The sequence below is a fragment of the Scyliorhinus torazame genome, chromosome 1 (genome assembly GCF_047496885.1).
Source record: "Scyliorhinus torazame isolate Kashiwa2021f chromosome 1, sScyTor2.1, whole genome shotgun sequence".
NCBI lineage: Eukaryota > Metazoa > Chordata > Chondrichthyes > Carcharhiniformes > Scyliorhinidae > Scyliorhinus > Scyliorhinus torazame.
This window is the reverse complement of record NC_092707.1, coordinates 56,709,254-56,726,313: the sequence shown is the minus strand read 5'-3', so window position 1 is coordinate 56,726,313 and position 17,060 is coordinate 56,709,254. Positions and strand designations below refer to the sequence as shown.

Sequence of the window (17,060 nt, the reverse complement as noted above, 5' to 3'; positions counted from 1 at the left end):
CCAGTGCACCACTGTGCTGCCCTCCCCTTCCTTAAACCTGATTCTTTTTTTTAAAGACACAATCTACTTCTTTGACCAAGTTTTGGGATACCTGATCTAATGTGCCCTTCCTTGGTTTAATCTCATTAGGTTCTGAAGCACCTTGGGATATGTAATTATGTTAAAGGTAAAGGTTGTTGCTGTGTTAGTAGAGAAATAAGATACTCGTGTGTGAAAATACACGAAACAAATTTCCTTTTCCATGGTCGTACGAAATTCATTGAAAATCATCAGTCCGCTTCCGCTACTGGTGATCAATGTTGCCCCATGGAGCGATGCAAGCATGGGTGTAGTAATAAACAGTTTGGGAACACCAATATAATCTAAACAAAATACACAAACAGATCGTGCAATTTGGATGTATTGATACATTGCTTACGTTGGAAATTTTCAAATAAACGTTTTCGATTAATTTCGAGGTTTAAACAATAGTAATTCACCATTCGGATTTCAATAAACCATGACACACACCATCTAATAATTTTGTCGAAGTGGGCTGGAAACATCTTGACGGCACGCACTTGATTGTCCTTCACCCGAAACACTTAAATAAAGGGATGGGGTGGAAAACACTAAAACTGATCTATTTTGAACCTCATATGCACAATCAAATAACAAAGGCTGTGAGCAATCTTCTGTTGAACAGCATAAACGTTGGCAATCGCTGACCACCGCAGATATTCCGGATTAGGCATTAGCATCCTCGCTCTGCTCTTCCTTCCTTCACCCCGACAAATCCTTATTCTCACATCGCGCGCAAACATTAGCACGGAAAGATCTGAAAATCCCCAGGGATTGCGGCTGGAAAGCTTTCACATCTGTACAATTCCCTGCGCCACACTCGCGGCCTCTAAAAAAAAAGAGAGAGAGAGAAAAAAAGCAGGCCTAACCCAGACAGTCAAGGCAGCCCTCCTCCCTCCCTTGCTGCTGTCGCCGGTAAATAACACAATAAATAACACGCCTGGCTTCCACACTTGTTGTGGTGTAAAATTCAAAATTAAAGTACAGCCACCGCCATCAGTAAACGCCCACTCGCATTTTCCACACCTACAGCTCCTGTTCCAGCGATTTGAAAAGGACGCTTGAAGATGCTGCTGCTGCCGCCCCCCTCCCCTCCTCCCCAATCTGAGGAAAAGCCGCTTCAAAAATCGGCGTCGACCCCCGTCCTTGGTGCCAAATATTATCTGCGGACAGACACCGGCGACAAGTCATTCGTCTCCCGATCGGGGAGGTGGCAGCCACACCGTTCCAGGAACGGAGGGCCACGCCAGCAACATGACGGCTCCGAAAATACCAAAGGGACCAGTACCTTCATGACAGTTGCTCCGTGTCCGCGTCCCGAAACTACACCAACATGTCCAGCCCCTCGGTGCCAGATGCCCAGCAGCTCGAGCGCACAGTCCGGTAAACGGACACCCCGCTGTTTTTTGCGGCTCCGCACAACCCGACGCGTCCCCGCCCCCAGTCTGATTGACATGTGCACCGATCAATCGGAAGCGAGGTTTCACGTCGAGCATACCGGAAGTGACGATCATTCGAGACAGCCTTTAGTGGGAGTCAGACTCTTGACTGGGAGTCAGACTCTTGACCGGGAAAGGTGGTGCAGGATTTGTCCTTATCTGGAAATTACAGTTTGGAAACAGGCCCGACCACTTCTAACGAAAGGTCATCAGCTTGAAGAAGTGTTATATCAGATATGATTTGCTCCACGTAAGCGGCAGTTCCAATCAAATTCAAACCCTGTTACTAAATCCCTTTGGGTCATTTTCCTTCACCCGAAACCTTAACATGGTCTCTGCTTCAATCATTACCTCCGTAATCAGTACGAAAGCAAAATACTGTGGATGGTGGAAATCTGAAATGGGTCCAGGAAATGTTGGAAATAGTCAGCAGTTCAGGCAACATGTGCCAAGGGAGAACAGGTGACCTATTGTTAGATCTGGAAAAAAGTTAAATATGCGTTTTAAGCATGCTCATATGTAGGAAAAGGCTGAAGGAAGGGCAAAAGGGAAGGTCTGTGATATAATGGAAGGCAGAATAGATTAAATAACATAAAGGATAATGGTGCAAAGCAGAAGGAGCTGGCAATGGGGAGAGTAGAAACAAAAGATTGGTCAAGTGGAAGTTTCAATGGCAATAGCAGTTCCTGAAAAAGTGCAGCAATGGTTATGCTCTAAAATTTAGACAATGCAGGTAAAGTTGGATCCAAAATTAATTTAGTGGCAGGAGACAGAGGGTGATGGTTGAAGGTTGTTTTTGTGACTGGAAGCTTGTGTCCAGTGGTGTACCACAGATATCAGTGCTTGGTACCTTGCTGTTTGTAGTCTACATTAAATGTCTAGACATGAAATTAGGAGGTGTGATTGGTAAGTTTGCAGATGGTAAATTGGTGGTGGTAAATAGCAAGCAATGAATTCTTAGATTACAGGATGATATAGACTGACTGGGCAGAACAGTGACAAATGGAATTTAACCCTGAAAGATGCGAGGTGATGCATTTTGGGAGGATTAACAAGGTATGGGAATGCACAATGAATGGTATAACACTAGGAAGTAAAGAGGACCAGATTGGGGTGCTTGTCCATTGATGTCTGAAAGCAGCAGAACAGGTAGATAAAGTGAAGGCAGATGGGTAACTTGCCTTTATTAGACAAGGCATAGAAATTAAGAGCAGGGAGATTATGCTGGAGCTATAATAAATGGTCATCAGCTGAAGTTCTGGTCACCACTATAGGATGGATGTGATTGCACTGGAGAGGGTGCAGAAGAGATTCACCTGGATATTGCCTGGGCCAGAACATATCAACTGCAGAGAGGCTGGCTAGGCTGGGGTTGGTTTCCTTAGAAGTAGAGACAGTTGAGGGGACATAATTGAGGTGTACAAAAGTATGAAGAACATAGGGTAAATGGGAAGGAATCTTTCCCTATAGTTGAGGGGTTAATAACCAGGAGTTGTAACTTAAGGTAAGAGGCAGGAGATGTAGAGGGGATTTGAGGTAAAACATTTTCACTCAGGGTGGCTGGAATCTGAAACTCCCTGCCTGAAAAGGTGGTAGAGACAGGAACCCTCAACATTTAAGAAGCATTTAGATAAGCACTTGAAATGCCATAACAAACAAGGACACAGACCAAGTATTGGAAAATGGGATTAGAATAGATAGGTGCTTGTTGACACCATGAGCTAAAGGCTCTCATTTTGTTTGTGTTGTAAACGCTTTGACTCTATGAAGGTAATAGAAGCATAGAAAATAGGAGCAGGTGTAGGCCATTGAGCCCTCCTAATCTGCTCTGCTATTAATTATGAACCTGACTAATCATCCAACTCTAACCTGTTGCCATCCCCCAATATAATTTGATCCCTTTTGCCCCAAGTGCTATATCTAACTCCTTGAAAACTGTTTTAGCCTCAACTGCTTTCTGTGGTAGAGAATTCCACAGGCTCACCACTCTCTGGACGAAGAAAGTTCTCCTTATTTCAGTCCTAAATGGTTTCCTCCATTACTTAGACTGTGAACCCTGGTCCTGGACTCCCCTGCCATCGGGAAAATCCTTCCTGCAACTACCCTGTTTAGTTCTGTTAGAATTTTATAGGTTTCTATGAGATCCCCCCTCCTTCTTTGAAATCCCAGCAAATATAATCCTAACCGACTCAATCACTCCTCCATACGTCAGTCCCGCCATCTAGGATTCAAACTGATTCAGTTAGCCAACTCATGATAGTTGGAGGAAAGATTGAAAATTAAAATTTATTCTGGAAATTTTGTTAACTCTCTTGGTGTTATATTTGATTCCGAGAAAGGTTTGATCACATCTGCAGCAACACTAAGACGACCAATTTCCATCTCTGTAACATCGTCCGACTCACCCCTGCTTTGGCTAACTGCTGCTGAAACCCTCAATGATGTGTTTGTTATCTATAGACCTAACTATTCAATTGCACTCCTAGCCAGTCTCCCACCTTCCTGTTATGTTGTAGTCATCCAAAACCCGGCTGCGCACGTCCAATCTCGGACATCACCCATCACCCCTGTGCTCATTAATCTACGCAGGTCATTGGTTAAGTAAAGCCTCAACATTAAAAGTATCGTTTTCAAATCGTACCCCCCCCCCCCCCCCCCCCCCCCCCCGGCTCTATCTCTGAAATTTCCTCCAACCCCACAACCCTTTGAGATATCTTTGCTTCTCCAATTCTGGCCTTTTGAGAAATCCCAATTTTAATTGCTGCATTGTTGTTGGCTGTGCTTTCGACTGCCTGGGCCTTAAGTTCTGGAACTCCATTCATTAACCAGGGATAGAATGTACTATAGCTAAATTTGCAGATTACACTAAAATAGGTGGGAAAGCAAATTGCAATGAGGAAATAAGAAATTTACAAGTGGATTTCTTTAGGTTAGGTGAGTCGGCCAAAATCTGGCAGATCGAATTTAACATGGATTAGTGTGAGTTATCTATTTTGGTTGGACGAATAAAAAGGCAACTTCTGATTTAAATGGTGTAGCCATGTAAAATGGCTGCGTTCCGATTAATCTGGCCAAAACCCAGTTTAAAACGGCTAACCCGAAAGACTGCTGGGAAAAGCAGCCAAGAAGACACAAGCAGGCAGCTGCAGACAGTTTTGCATATTCGGCTCTGGGAAGGTAGCCCAGATCGATACTCAGGGCTATCAACAGCCCATCAACCCAGGTATTCGCAGTTGCATTCAGGACTGTTTGCAGCCCATCTATTCAGACATCCACAGTTAAATCGGCTATCCCCAGGAACAATTGCAACATATTAGCAATTGAATACCGGCCAGACCTGTCGGCGCCTGCAGTGGCCGAAACAAAGACAGGTGAGCGACCACCCCCGATCGAGGAATCGCCTCACCATTGGACACATCGACCCCAGAGATTGGGGACAGAATCCAATCACTTGGGACTCAGGGTCAAGGGCCGCCCCGGGAGGCGGGAAGCCCCTGGGCCCTATAAAAGTGGGGGTCCAAGTTCAGATCTCTCTCTCTCTCATCTTCGCCTGCTCGAGACCTTCGCAAGATCAGCCACCGGCAATAGTAAGTTTGAATCCAGCGATCGCTATCCGGTAGAGACACCTAGCCACCGACCTGTAGCAGCCTTTTGAATCCTGCGGGCCAGATTTGATTGGACAAGCCATTCGTTTCCCTGACCTGGTGGGCTCTTCCTAAGTTAAGTATTGGCCAGTAGTGATAGGTTTATTACATAAATAGTAGTATTAGAGTATTAATATTGCTTGTTGTATATAATAAATGACCGTTGTTTTAATCCTTACTAAGCGATGTGCTGTATTATTAATCATAACCTGAACTTGAACCACGTGGCGGTATCATAAAGATACCTGGCGACTCATGAGCAAAGGTGACGTAAACAGAGCAAATAGACTAAGGTTAAAAAGAGCAACATAATTGGCGACTCCGCCGGGACCCGACTTAGAAGTGGAAAACCACTCCAGGAGAACCCCAACATTTTGAATTAGAATCCAATCGGAAACAAAAAAAAACCCACAAGTGTTCAAGCGGTTCTGGTTAATAATTCACAATTCGGAAGTGTGTATATGCATGCGTAACTAACAGGGTTATAAGGCAAAACTGATAGATTTTTTGTTGCGTCAAAACTATCGGCAGTTGGTATTTCGGAAATTAACGCAAGCCGTACCCGCATCTACCACACCACCTTAGCCCCCTGTTCCAAATTCGAACGTAACGAGCAGATAAGAGAGAGCTATGCAGGCAATGCAAGCGATGCAGCGCCTCATGAACCCCGAAGATTTTGCTGTCGCACCAGTCAGCAGCGTAGGGGCGGGACAGTGTCCCGTTTGGGAAGTGGAAATCCGCAAATTTCTGCAGGGCAAAGGATGGCCCATGTGGAAGGATTTCTGCAATAACGACGACTCATGTCCTGGAAGTATAGGGCATACTTGGTGGGAGAACCTGAGTGAGATCCACAGAAAGAGTTTAGCAAAAGCGCGCAAGCCGATGGCAATTGTGTCCTGTCTGGCACAATTGCGAGGCACAGAGGAGGTCGTCAGGACGCTCCGCAAGGAAATCGAAGGCATACATCGGATGAGTAAAATCGATGTATGCAAAATTGAGAAAGAGAACCTGGAGTTAAAAGGGAAATTAGCAGCAAAAGACGAAGAGGTGGCTGACGCCAAACGGGGTCACCAATCTTGTCTGGCGCACTTGAGAAGTTTCCAGTCACAATATGAAAAGGCTTATCAGGACCTGCAGCGTGCAGTCCTGGTAAAGAAAGAAACAGAAAACCAGTTAGAGACGCTCCAGAAACAATGCAGTGATCTCAAGGCAGCCTTGAGAGCGCTCCACGCCACAACCACGGAACAAAGACAGAGTACTTTGGACCGTGCAAAGTGCCGAAAGCAGATTGCAGACTTGAAAGCACTGCTTTCTGTCCAAAAGGGATTTCAAGAAACCTTTGGGGAAAGTTTAGACCAGGAAGACGGCCCTGATTGGGAAGAATTGCAAGAGACAGCGCAGTGATATGTTCAGGGAGCATGTGCGCAAGGAAAACCCCAAAGGAGGAAAGCACCCCCACCCCCCACACAACAGATAATACAGGCTCCCATGAACCCTGTAACAACCCACCGCACCGCCGCAGCAGACGAGGCAGAGATCTTATATTCCACCCCCCTCACAGTGACCCAATTACGGGACGCGTGTGCCAAAATCACACCGTTCCTCCCCGCTTCAGACCCACACCATTTCTTCGCCACCGTCAAACACCAGGCGACCATGTACGGCCTGGATGAGAAAGAGGAGGTAAAGCTCACGGTCCTCAGCTTAGACCCATCGGTCGCAGCAGCCCTTGCCGACCCACAGAATGTAGGAGGAGGCACCCTTGCAGAAATGCATGCCGCCATTCTGGATGCGATCGGGTACAACCGAGGCAACCCCGTAGATGGTCTGAATAAATGCAGACAGAAAAAGTCTGAACACCCCACAGCGTTCGCAGGACGCTTGTGGATTCATTTTGAAGCCGTTTTTGGCAACGTAGATCGTGCCCATTTGTCCCCAGACAATATGGCCAAGTGGACCCGCACCCTTATCTCCCATGCCACGGAAGCAGGACAGAATGCCTGTAGCAATTATGACCCCTCGGAGGAGGCTCATAATGAAAAGTGGGTGGTCAAAAGATTGTCCCGCGTTTGGGAACAAGCGGCTCACGGCAAATCAGCAACTAGAACCCCCGAGGAAAACCAAGCCGCCGCAGACGTGCAGGCAGTAAGAACCACTCTCCGCAACCCCGCCTTGGTAAACGAGGGAAAGAACAGCCCCCCAGCCAAACCGCAAGAGTGGTACAATTGCGGACAATTGGGACATTTTGCTAGAGAATGCAATGGCCCTAAAAAACCACAGAGTGCCCAACCGACAGGCACTCTCGATAAGAAAAAGGCAGAGCCCATAGCGACCGAGAACTGAGGTGTCCACATGATGATTTAAAGGAGACACTTGGTGAAAAGTGTTGTCCTTTCTGATGGAACCTGCAGAATGTTTTACGTTGTCTGTCTGTTTGTTAAATGTTGTTCGTTGTCTGTCTGTTTGTTAAATGTTGTTCGTCCTACAGAAGAATTTTCTCACCGCCCCACACCCATTCACCTGAACTTTTTAACTTTTCCCACTGACACCCACCGCGGCCACACGCCCATTCTGCCGAAACCTCTGAGGACTTGCCTCAGAGGCCCACCGAGACCAGACGCCCATTCAGAGGAACTAGCTTTTCAGCTGATACGTGGTCACGAGACCAGACGCCCGATCGTAGCTACTCTTCTGATTTGATGGTAGAATCAGAACAGTAACCCCACCATGATGACTACATTTTTGTCCGTTCTTTGGTCGCTCAGGCAGTGGAGAAACGGCGTGAGACCCGCCCTACCTGGGGACCCCCCCGTTGGTCAAAAACGCACAGGTAGGGAAGATACGGTATTGGTAGCCGTCCTACCCGGGGACTCCACCCAAATCGTACCCGTCGCGGCCCACACGCACCTCATGCGACCTTTTCTTTCAAAAACAGTTTTATTTTATTTAGGCAACCTTTGGGTTGCTGCCACATGCTATTTACATCCTAGAGCATTTGGATGATAAACTTAGCACTGGTCCACCATTGGGAAGTGTGCCGTGTCCAAACATTTGTTTTGAAAAAAAAATGGGGGGGGGAGAGTCACATACTGTGACCAATTATAAGGGTTTAATTGGCCCCAAGAAAGACAGACACACCAACACACTAGATATTAAACCAAAGTACTTACACACACTACGCTTGTCTTACAGAACTCCAGAAGCTCCAAGTCCGGAGAAAACCAGTAAACAGAAAAAGGAAAAGAAAGAAGACAGCCATGAGGACTCCCTTCTTCGTGCTCAACATGTTTGTTATGGACCTTTGGTTGCGCGGGAACACGGACCCCATCACTCCAAACCCCTTTACTGTTAACACTTCACTGCCCAGTAGTACCGAGGGCCCAGTCACCAACCACGCTGCATTATCCTGGTGTGCCCAGTTCATAACATGGTACTCTCTATCGTACATCATTGAGGCACTGTTGGCATTGGCTATACTCAGTTGTGCAGTACAGACCATGTGCCTCCGCAAGTGGAAAAGGAGAGCGTACCGCGCTCGAACCCCGGTCTATCGGATCCGATCCCCGATATTCGGCTATGACCAGACCCCAGACCCCTGCGACATATGAATAATAAAACATGCACTGGCGGTTTTTCCTGTAAATAAAAAGAGAATGTATGGAAATGTATGATCCTGAGCTTGACTGCCAAGCCAGGAAAGAATATATTAAATGTTGTAATTGTTATTGTATGTTTAGAGAGATAAGATTGTATAATACTTGAAGAATTGTTTAGGTAAAATTAGAGGTTCCCAGTTTATTTTTTTCCAGACACATGCCCCTGCCTGACATAGTGCCCTCAAGAATTGTTTAGGTAAATTTTTGTGCATAGCTAGGGTCAGAGTAGTGGCCATGTGGGAGGTGCCCCCCCCCCCCCCCCCAGTCGGGAAACGAAGAGGACAAAATTTATGTGATCCTTTACGCTTCGCGTTAGGATCACAAGGCGGGAATATAGCCATGTAAAATGGCTGCGTTCCGATTAATCTGGCCAAAACCCAGTTTAAAACGGCTAACCCGAAAGACTGCTGGGAAAAGCAGCCAAGAAGACACAAGCAGGCATCTGCAGACAGTTTTGCATATTCGGCTCTGGGAAGGTAGCCCAGATCGATACTCAGGGCTATCAACAGCCCATCAACCCAGGTATTCGCAGTTGAATTCAGGACTGTTTGCAGCCCATCTATTCAGACATCCACAGTTAAATCGGCTATCCCCGGGAACAATTGCAACATATTAGCAATTGAATACCGGCCAGACCTGTCGGCGCCTGCAGTGGCCGAAACAAAGACAGGTGAGCGACCACCCCCCGATCGAGGAATCGCCTCACCATTGGACACATCGACCCCAGAGATTGGGGACAGAATCCAATCACTTGGGACTCAGGGTCAAGGGCCGCCCCGGGAGGCGGGAAGCCCCTGGGCCCTATAAAAGTGGGGGTCCAAGTTCAGATCTCTCTCTCTCTCATCTTCGTCTGCTCGAGACCTTCGCAAGATCAGCCACCGGCAATAGTAAGTTTGAATCCAGCGATCGCTATCCGGTAGAGACACCTAGCCACCGACCTGTAGCAGCCTTTTGAATCCTGCGGGCCAGATTTGATTGGACAAGCCATTTGTTTCCCTGATCTGGTGGGCTCTTCCTAAGTTAAGTATTGGCCAGTAGTGATAGGTTTATTATATAAATAGTAGTATTAGGGTATTAATATTGCTCGTTGTATATAATAAATGACCGTTGTTTTAATCCTTACTAAGCGGTGTGCTGTATTATTAATCATAACCTGAACTTTAACCACGTGGCGGTATCATAAAGATACCTGGCGACTCATGAGCAAAGGTGACGTAAACAGAGCAAATAGACTAAGGTTAAAAAGAGCAACAATGGTAATGAGGAAGGCAAATGGGATTTTGTCATTCATTGCTAATGGAATAGAGTATAAAAGGACAGAAGTGCTCTTACAACTGTATAGGGCATTGGTGAGACCACATCTGGAGTACTGCGCACAGTTTTGGTCCCCTCACTTGAGGAAGGATGTAAATTCAGACAAGGTTCACTAAATTGATTTCAGGGATGAAGATATGTCTTGTGAAGAGAGATTGAGCGGTTTAGGCCTCTTCTCGCTGGACTTTAGAAAAACGAGACAAGACCTAATTGAGGTACATAAAATGCTAAAGGAGATTGACAGGGTAGATGTAGGGTGGACGTTTCCCCTTGTCGGACATTCTGGAACAAGAGGCCATAGTTTTAGGCTCAGGGGTGACAGATTTAAAACTGAAATAAGGAGGAATTACTTTAGTCAAAGAGTCATGAATCTGTGGAATTCTCTACTCCATAGTGCACTGGATGCCGGAACACTAAACAAATTTGAGGAGATAGCTACGTTTTTAATTTGCAGCAGGATGAAGAGGTATGAGGAGCGGGCAGAAAGGTGAAGATGAAGCTAAGCTGAGATCAGCCATGATCATATTGAATGGCGGAGCAGGCTCAAGGGCCTTAAAAACTTACTCCTGCTCCAAATTCTTATATCTTTTGTTAACCTCTTCACCTCTCTACCTTTCTCTTCTCCTTTAAGATGCCTTTTGAAACATACCTCTGTGACCAAGCTTTTTGTCATCTGCCCTCATACCTCAAGGTGACTTGGTGTCAATTTATTTTTTTGATAATCCTATGAAGTACCTTCAGATGCTTTACTACTTTAAAAGGTACTGTACAAGTGTCACCTGTGAACAAAGAAAAAGAAAATTACAGCACAGTAACAGGCCCTTCAGCTCTCCACGCCTGCACCAACCATGCTGCCCGTCTGAACTAAAAACCCTACTCTTCTGGGAACCATATCCCTCTATGCCCATCCTATTCATGTATTTGTCAAGGCACCCCTTAAAAGTCACCATCATATCTGCTTGCTTCCACTACCTCTCCTGGCAACGGGTTCCAGGCTCCCACCGCCCTCTGTGAAAAAAAGTTGCCTCGTACATCTCCTTTAAACTTTGCCCCTTGTGCCTTAAACCTATGCCCCCTAGTAATTGGCTCTTCCATCCTGGGAAAAAGCTTCTGACTATCCACTCTGTCCATGCCCCTCATAAACGTGTAGACTTCTATCAGGTCGCCTCTCAACTTCCATCATTCCAGCGAGAACAAACCAAGTTTCTCCAACCTCCCCACATAGCTTTTTTAAAAAATATATATTTATTAAAGTTTTTTAACAAAACAAAACAATTTTTTCCCCTTACTAACAATAAACCCCCCCCCCCTAACAAAATAACACAAAATCGCCCTGAGCAAGATATATACATGGTAAGATGATATATTTACAGAGCTTTATACACTGGCTCCCGCCCGTTCGTGCCAGTTTCCCCCACCCTCCATGTTATCCCCCGCTCGTCCGTCCCCTCAAACAATCTCTCGTCGTCTCCCCCCCCCCCCCCAGGGTTGCTGCTGCTGCTGACCGACCTTCCTCTAACGCTCCGCGAGGTAGTCTAGGAACGGTTGCCACCGCCTGTAGAACCCCTGCGCAGACCCCCTTAAGGCAAACTTAATCCTTTCCAACTTTATGAACCCAGCCATGTCGTTTGTCCAGGCCTCCACGCTAGGGGGTTTCGCCTCCTTCCACATTAGCAAGATCCTTCGCCGGGCTACCAGGGACGCAAAGGCCAGAATGCCGGCCTCTTTCGCCTCCTGCACTCCCGGCTCGTCCACTACTCCAAATATTGCTAGCCCCCAGCTTGCCTTGACCCGGACTTTCACCACCTGAGATATTGCTCCCGCCACTCCTCTCCAGAGCCCCTCCAGTGCCGGGCATGACCAAAACATATGGACATGGTTCGCCGGACTCCTCCCCACATAGCTAATGCCCTCGATACCAGGCAACATCCTGGATAAATCTTTTCTGTACCCTCTACGAAGCCTCCACATCCTTCTGGTAGTGTGGCGACCAGAACTGAACACTATATTCCAAGTGCAGCCTAACTAAGGTTCTATAAAGCTGCAACATGACTTGCCAATTTTTAAACTCAAATGCCCCAGCCGATGAAGGCAAGCATGCCATATGCCTTCTTGACTACCTTCTCCACCTGCGTTGCCACTTTGTGACCTGTGTACCATACACCCAGATCCCTCTGCCTATCAATACTCTTAAGAGTTCTGCCATTTACTGTATATTTCCTATCTGTATTAGACCTTCCAAAATGCATAACCTCACATTTGTCCAGATTAAACTCCACCTGCCATCTCTCCAGCCAAATCTCCAACAGATCCATATCCTGTTGTATCATCTGACGGTCCTCATCACTATCCGCAATTCCACCAAACTTTGTGTCGTCCGCAAACTTACTAATCAAACTAGTTACATATTCCTCCAAATCATTTATATATATTACAAACAGCAAAGGTCCCAGCACTGATCCCTGAGGAACGCCACTAGTCACAGCCCTCACCCTTCCACTGCTACCCTCTGTCTTTTATGATCGAGCCAGTTCTGTATCCACCTTGCCAGCTCAACTCTGATCCCGTGCGACTTCACCTTCTGTACCAGGCTGCCAGGAGGGACCTTGTCAAAGGCCTTACCGAAGTCCATGTGGACAACAACCACTGTCCTACCCTCATCAATCATCTTCGTCACTTCCTCAAAAAACTCGATCAAGTTAGTGAGACACGACCTCCCCTTCATAAAACCATGTTGCCTCTCGCTAATACGTCCATTTATATACAAATGGGAGTAAATCTTGTCTCGAAGAATCCTCTCCAATCATTTCTCTACAATTGATGTAAGGCTCACCGGCCTGTAATTACCTGGATTATCCTTGCTACCCTTCTTAAACAGAGGAACAACATAGTCTATTCTCCAATCCTCTGGGACCTCCCCTGTAGCCAGTGAGGATACAAAGATTTCTCTCAAGGCCCCAGCAATTTCCTCTCAGTATTCTGGGGTATATCCTATCAGACCCTGGGGACTTGTCTACCTTAATGTTTTTCAAGACCCCCAATACCTCCTCCTTTTTAATCTCAACATGACCCAAACTATCTACACTCCCTTCCCCAGACTCATCATCCACCAAGACCTTCTCTTTGGTGAATACTGACTCAAATTAATACCTCATTTAATACCTCACCCATTTCCTCTGGCTCCACGCATAGATTCCTTTTCCTATCCTTGTGTGGGCCAACCCTCTCCCTGGCTACCCTCTGCTCATTATATATGTATAAAAAGCCTTGGGATTTTCCTTAATCCGGCTGGCCAATGATTTTTTGTGACCCCTTTTATCCCTCCTGACTCCTTAAGTTTCTTTCTACTTTCCTTGTATTCCACACTTGATTTGTGTTCCGTGCCTCCTCGCCTTGACAAATACTTCCTTTTTCTTTATGACTCGGTTCACGATATCTCTCGTTATCCAGGTTTCCTGAAATTTGCCATACTTATCCTTCATACTTATAGGAACATGCCAATCCTGAATTCCTTCAACTTACTCTTGAAAACCTCCCACGTGCCAGATGTTGATTTGCCCTCAAACATCTGCCCCCAACCTACATTCTTCAGTTCCTGCCTAATATTATTGTAATTAGCCTTCCCCCAATTTAGCACTGGACTACACTTATCTTTATCCATCAGCACCTTAAAAGTTTACTGAATTGTGGTCACTGTTCCTGAACTGATCCCCTACTGAAACGTCGATCACCTGGCCGGGTTCATTTCCCAATACCAGGTCCAGTACAAACTCCTTACAAACTTGTCCCTTCCACACCCCTAGCACCAACTGTGATGCAGTTGGTAACTCTCTGAGTCAGGTGGTTGCCGGTTCAAGACCCACTCCAGGACTTGAGCACAAAAATCAAGGCTGTGCAGTACAGAATGAGCGCTGAACTGTTATGCTCTTTCAAATTAAACAAACTGTCCTCCAAGATGGAAGTAAAATATCCCATGCCTCGATTTGAAAGAAAAGCAGGGAGTTATTTAATAGTCAACATCACAAAAAAGATGATTTAGTTATTATATTGCTGTTTGTGAGTGGTTTCCAAATGCAAATCGGCTACCACTTTAATTCCTACACGACAGTGACTACATTTCAAAAGTACCTGATAAACTTTGAGATGTCCTCCTGTGTGAAAAGTGCCATATAAAAGCAAGTATTTCTTTCGATATAATTATAAGTTATAATGTCTCTGGTTATGGCCTTCTTTTGAGAGATGTACAAAATATCCCATTTCGAAGCATTAAACAGTCCCGTGTATGTTGAAATGTGTTACTCGTCTTATCTTGCTCCCTTGACACATTCCAATTCTGACGATGACGCTTTCAGACCTAACAAATCCAGGCCAGAGCCAATCGACCGGATGCCTCGATCGTTCATCGATTGGCGAGGCTGCTGCCGGTAGGAGGTGGTTGATTTGTTGCGCGGCAGATTTGTTCTAATTTCCAAATTTTACAAATGACAGGTTAGGACTAAGGGAATTGTGTCTTAAATTTAGCGTGTTAATGTCTCGTTGCAGGAATGACTCTCCATGTTGAAGGGAAATGTCTTTGACGAATCGAACCCCTTACATATATGCAACGCCGATTTCAACAGGCCTGGTGTGATTGTGGGCTCTGGGATATTGTGTCTTTTTGTTACTGGTTTAATTGTTTTTCTTAACCCGTGATCGTCGCTTTGGTATTTAATTCCACAATTAACTGCTTATTATCATGGCCAGCGTTCACGAGAGTATGTTTTTCAATCCCATGATGGCCAACGGTGTGGTTCATGCAAATATTTTTGGTATCAAAGATTGGGTCACCCCACACAAAATCTCAATCCTGGTTTTGTTGCACGAAATGGCCACTTCTAAAGAACAAGGGACGCCAGAAGTTGAAACCAGACGTCTTCACATGAACAAATTGAACTTACCATTGCTGCAGGTAAAGATAGGCTCCTTCTTGATGATGCATTTGTTTGAAACCTATTGATGTTTTCTCTGTATTAGTTAGGGTTAAACATATCTTAATACTTTGTTACAGGGTCCAGATATGACATTACTACAGTTGCTTAAGACCATTGGAGAATGTTGTCCAAAATTAGCGAGTGCTGTCAGTACAAGGTAAGAAAATCTATAATGGCAAAAATTTGCAGTTCTAATAACACAAACTGACGACATTTAGAATCATCACTCTGTGAAACTGAAAGCTATGATGTGCAGTTAAATGTGGAATTCCAGAAGTTGCTGTCAGAGATTGCGTGCTCCTCCACAGGATGTGCTGTTGACGTTCTTGCAAAGAAAATCATCTAGAAATCACAAAATTAAAACTCCCACAGTTGAGACTATAAACTTCTTCAAAACTTTGAATATTGTGTGAGGTGTGACAGGGTCTTTAATAAACTACTAAATTATAGTTTCTGCTGAACAATCTTTCTGATCCTGAGCAACTAACTTTATATTTGCGGATTGTCAAGTTTCCCAATTCCATGTTCGTTCTTTTAGATTTTTTGCAGTAATTCAATATTTTAAAATGTATTTACATTTCAGCTTCTAGCTTAATCCCATGTCAATGTCCCAATCGTTATTTTGCTTTCTGTATAATTATAAAAAGTGAAATAAAATTATAAACATAGAAAATAGGGGCAGGAGTAGGCCATTCGGCCCTTCGAGCCTGCTCAACCATTCGATATGATCATGGCTGATCATGCAAATTCAGTATTCCACTCCCGCTTTCTCTCCATACCCCTTGATCCCATTAAACCTGCTTGTTACTTCCTGGTTTGCAGTCTCCAAGAATTCTTCAATGGGGTTAGTTGCTTAACTTGTTTGATGGTTTCACTATTGTTGGACACCAGAGATTGTCTATAACTGGCACCAGTAAATTAACATTGGAAAAGATGAAATCCATCCACAGATCTCACAAGATCCTTTTGGGTAGCTGCCTTTGAGGTTAACGTGAGGCCACTCATTTAACCATTGACTGCAAAATCTGGGTCAATATTAATGCACTAATATTAGAAGCATTAAAATAATATGCATGAACTGCAGGATGGTGTGACCAATGATATGGTGGGAATCACACAAAAATGGCTAAATCCGGAAGGTAGAAATTAGTTTAACATTCTGGGGTAGTGTTTTTGTAAAATAATGAGGGCAGAAATGTGGTGCTTTAATCCTATATGTTCGATCAATGGGAGGGAAATTAACGTGATCCTGTGGGAAAGGCAAGCTACAAACCAAATTATTTGGATTTAATTGTTCAATTACAAAATGAATCTAGGCTATGGTATAGTCTTTAAATCAAAATATGGAGCAGGAGGATATGCTCAATGAAGGTATAGGAAGGACAATTTCATTACTCGTTTTTGAAATCGTGACAGTAGCTTACTGTAATTGCATTGAAATAAATGTAGATTGTCTCTTTAACAAAACGGATGCATTAATTTAATTTTCTAGTCTAAAAATACATATGAATAGTATAAATATCCAATTTATCCTTTTAGAGTGAAGTTAATGGCTGAAGGGGAGTTGAAAGATATGGAAAACTTCTTTTATTCCCTACAAAATGTTTTCAGTGGGACAGAACCAGCAGTTCACAAGACAAGTGTCATAGGTATGAAATTTAAATATTTGAAATATTTCTTATCCCAATGAATCTCAGCACAAGGTACAAAAATCTGTAATCTTCACAAGTATTCTCACTTTGCTAAAATGCATCAGTGAGAACTGTGATGTTTATGCAGCACAGACTAGAATGTTTGATCAACCTGCTTTGTAAAAAAAAAAGTGGAGTGTAATTAATCAAATAACATACCACCTAAATTTAAAAGATTTGAAAAATGTTAATTTTTACGGTTCTGTGAAAGATTGCCTTTTTAGGTAATTAAGTTCCAAATTCGTTGGTAGCAGATGAAAAAAACGTCAATTTCAAATATTTGCCT

General features: G+C 44.6%; 2 protein-coding genes across 12 annotated transcripts in view; one reads left to right on the top strand and one right to left on the bottom strand.

Annotated features, from left to right (window-relative positions):
• The window catches only part of rnf34a (ring finger protein 34a), a 125,576-nt gene extending 111,138 nt beyond the window's left edge, over positions 1-14,438 (bottom strand). For 2 of the 6 annotated variants that reach the window (XM_072495142.1, XM_072495140.1), the window contains exon 1: positions 1,349-1,503. Coding sequence is in view for 4 of the 6 variants with exons in the window: in XM_072495140.1 (XP_072351241.1) it covers positions 1,349-1,354 (6 nt within the window). In the remaining 2 variants the exon portion in view is untranslated. Of the gene's footprint in view, positions 1-510; positions 890-1,348; positions 1,504-10,762; positions 10,893-14,241 lie in introns of those variants that run through there. The other 4 variants (XM_072495144.1, XM_072495139.1, XM_072495141.1 and 1 more) reach the window with 4 other exon arrangements.
• anapc5 (anaphase promoting complex subunit 5) overlaps positions 1,610-17,060 on the top strand; it is a 70,025-nt gene continuing 54,574 nt past the window's right edge. For 2 of the 6 annotated variants that reach the window (XR_011940008.1, XM_072495134.1), the window contains exons 1-3: positions 14,551-15,061; positions 15,161-15,240; positions 16,623-16,732. Coding sequence is in view for 5 of the 6 variants with exons in the window: in XM_072495134.1 (XP_072351235.1) it covers positions 14,849-15,061; positions 15,161-15,240; positions 16,623-16,732 (403 nt within the window). In the remaining variant the exon portion in view is untranslated. The other 4 variants (XM_072495138.1, XM_072495135.1, XM_072495137.1 and 1 more) reach the window with 4 other exon arrangements.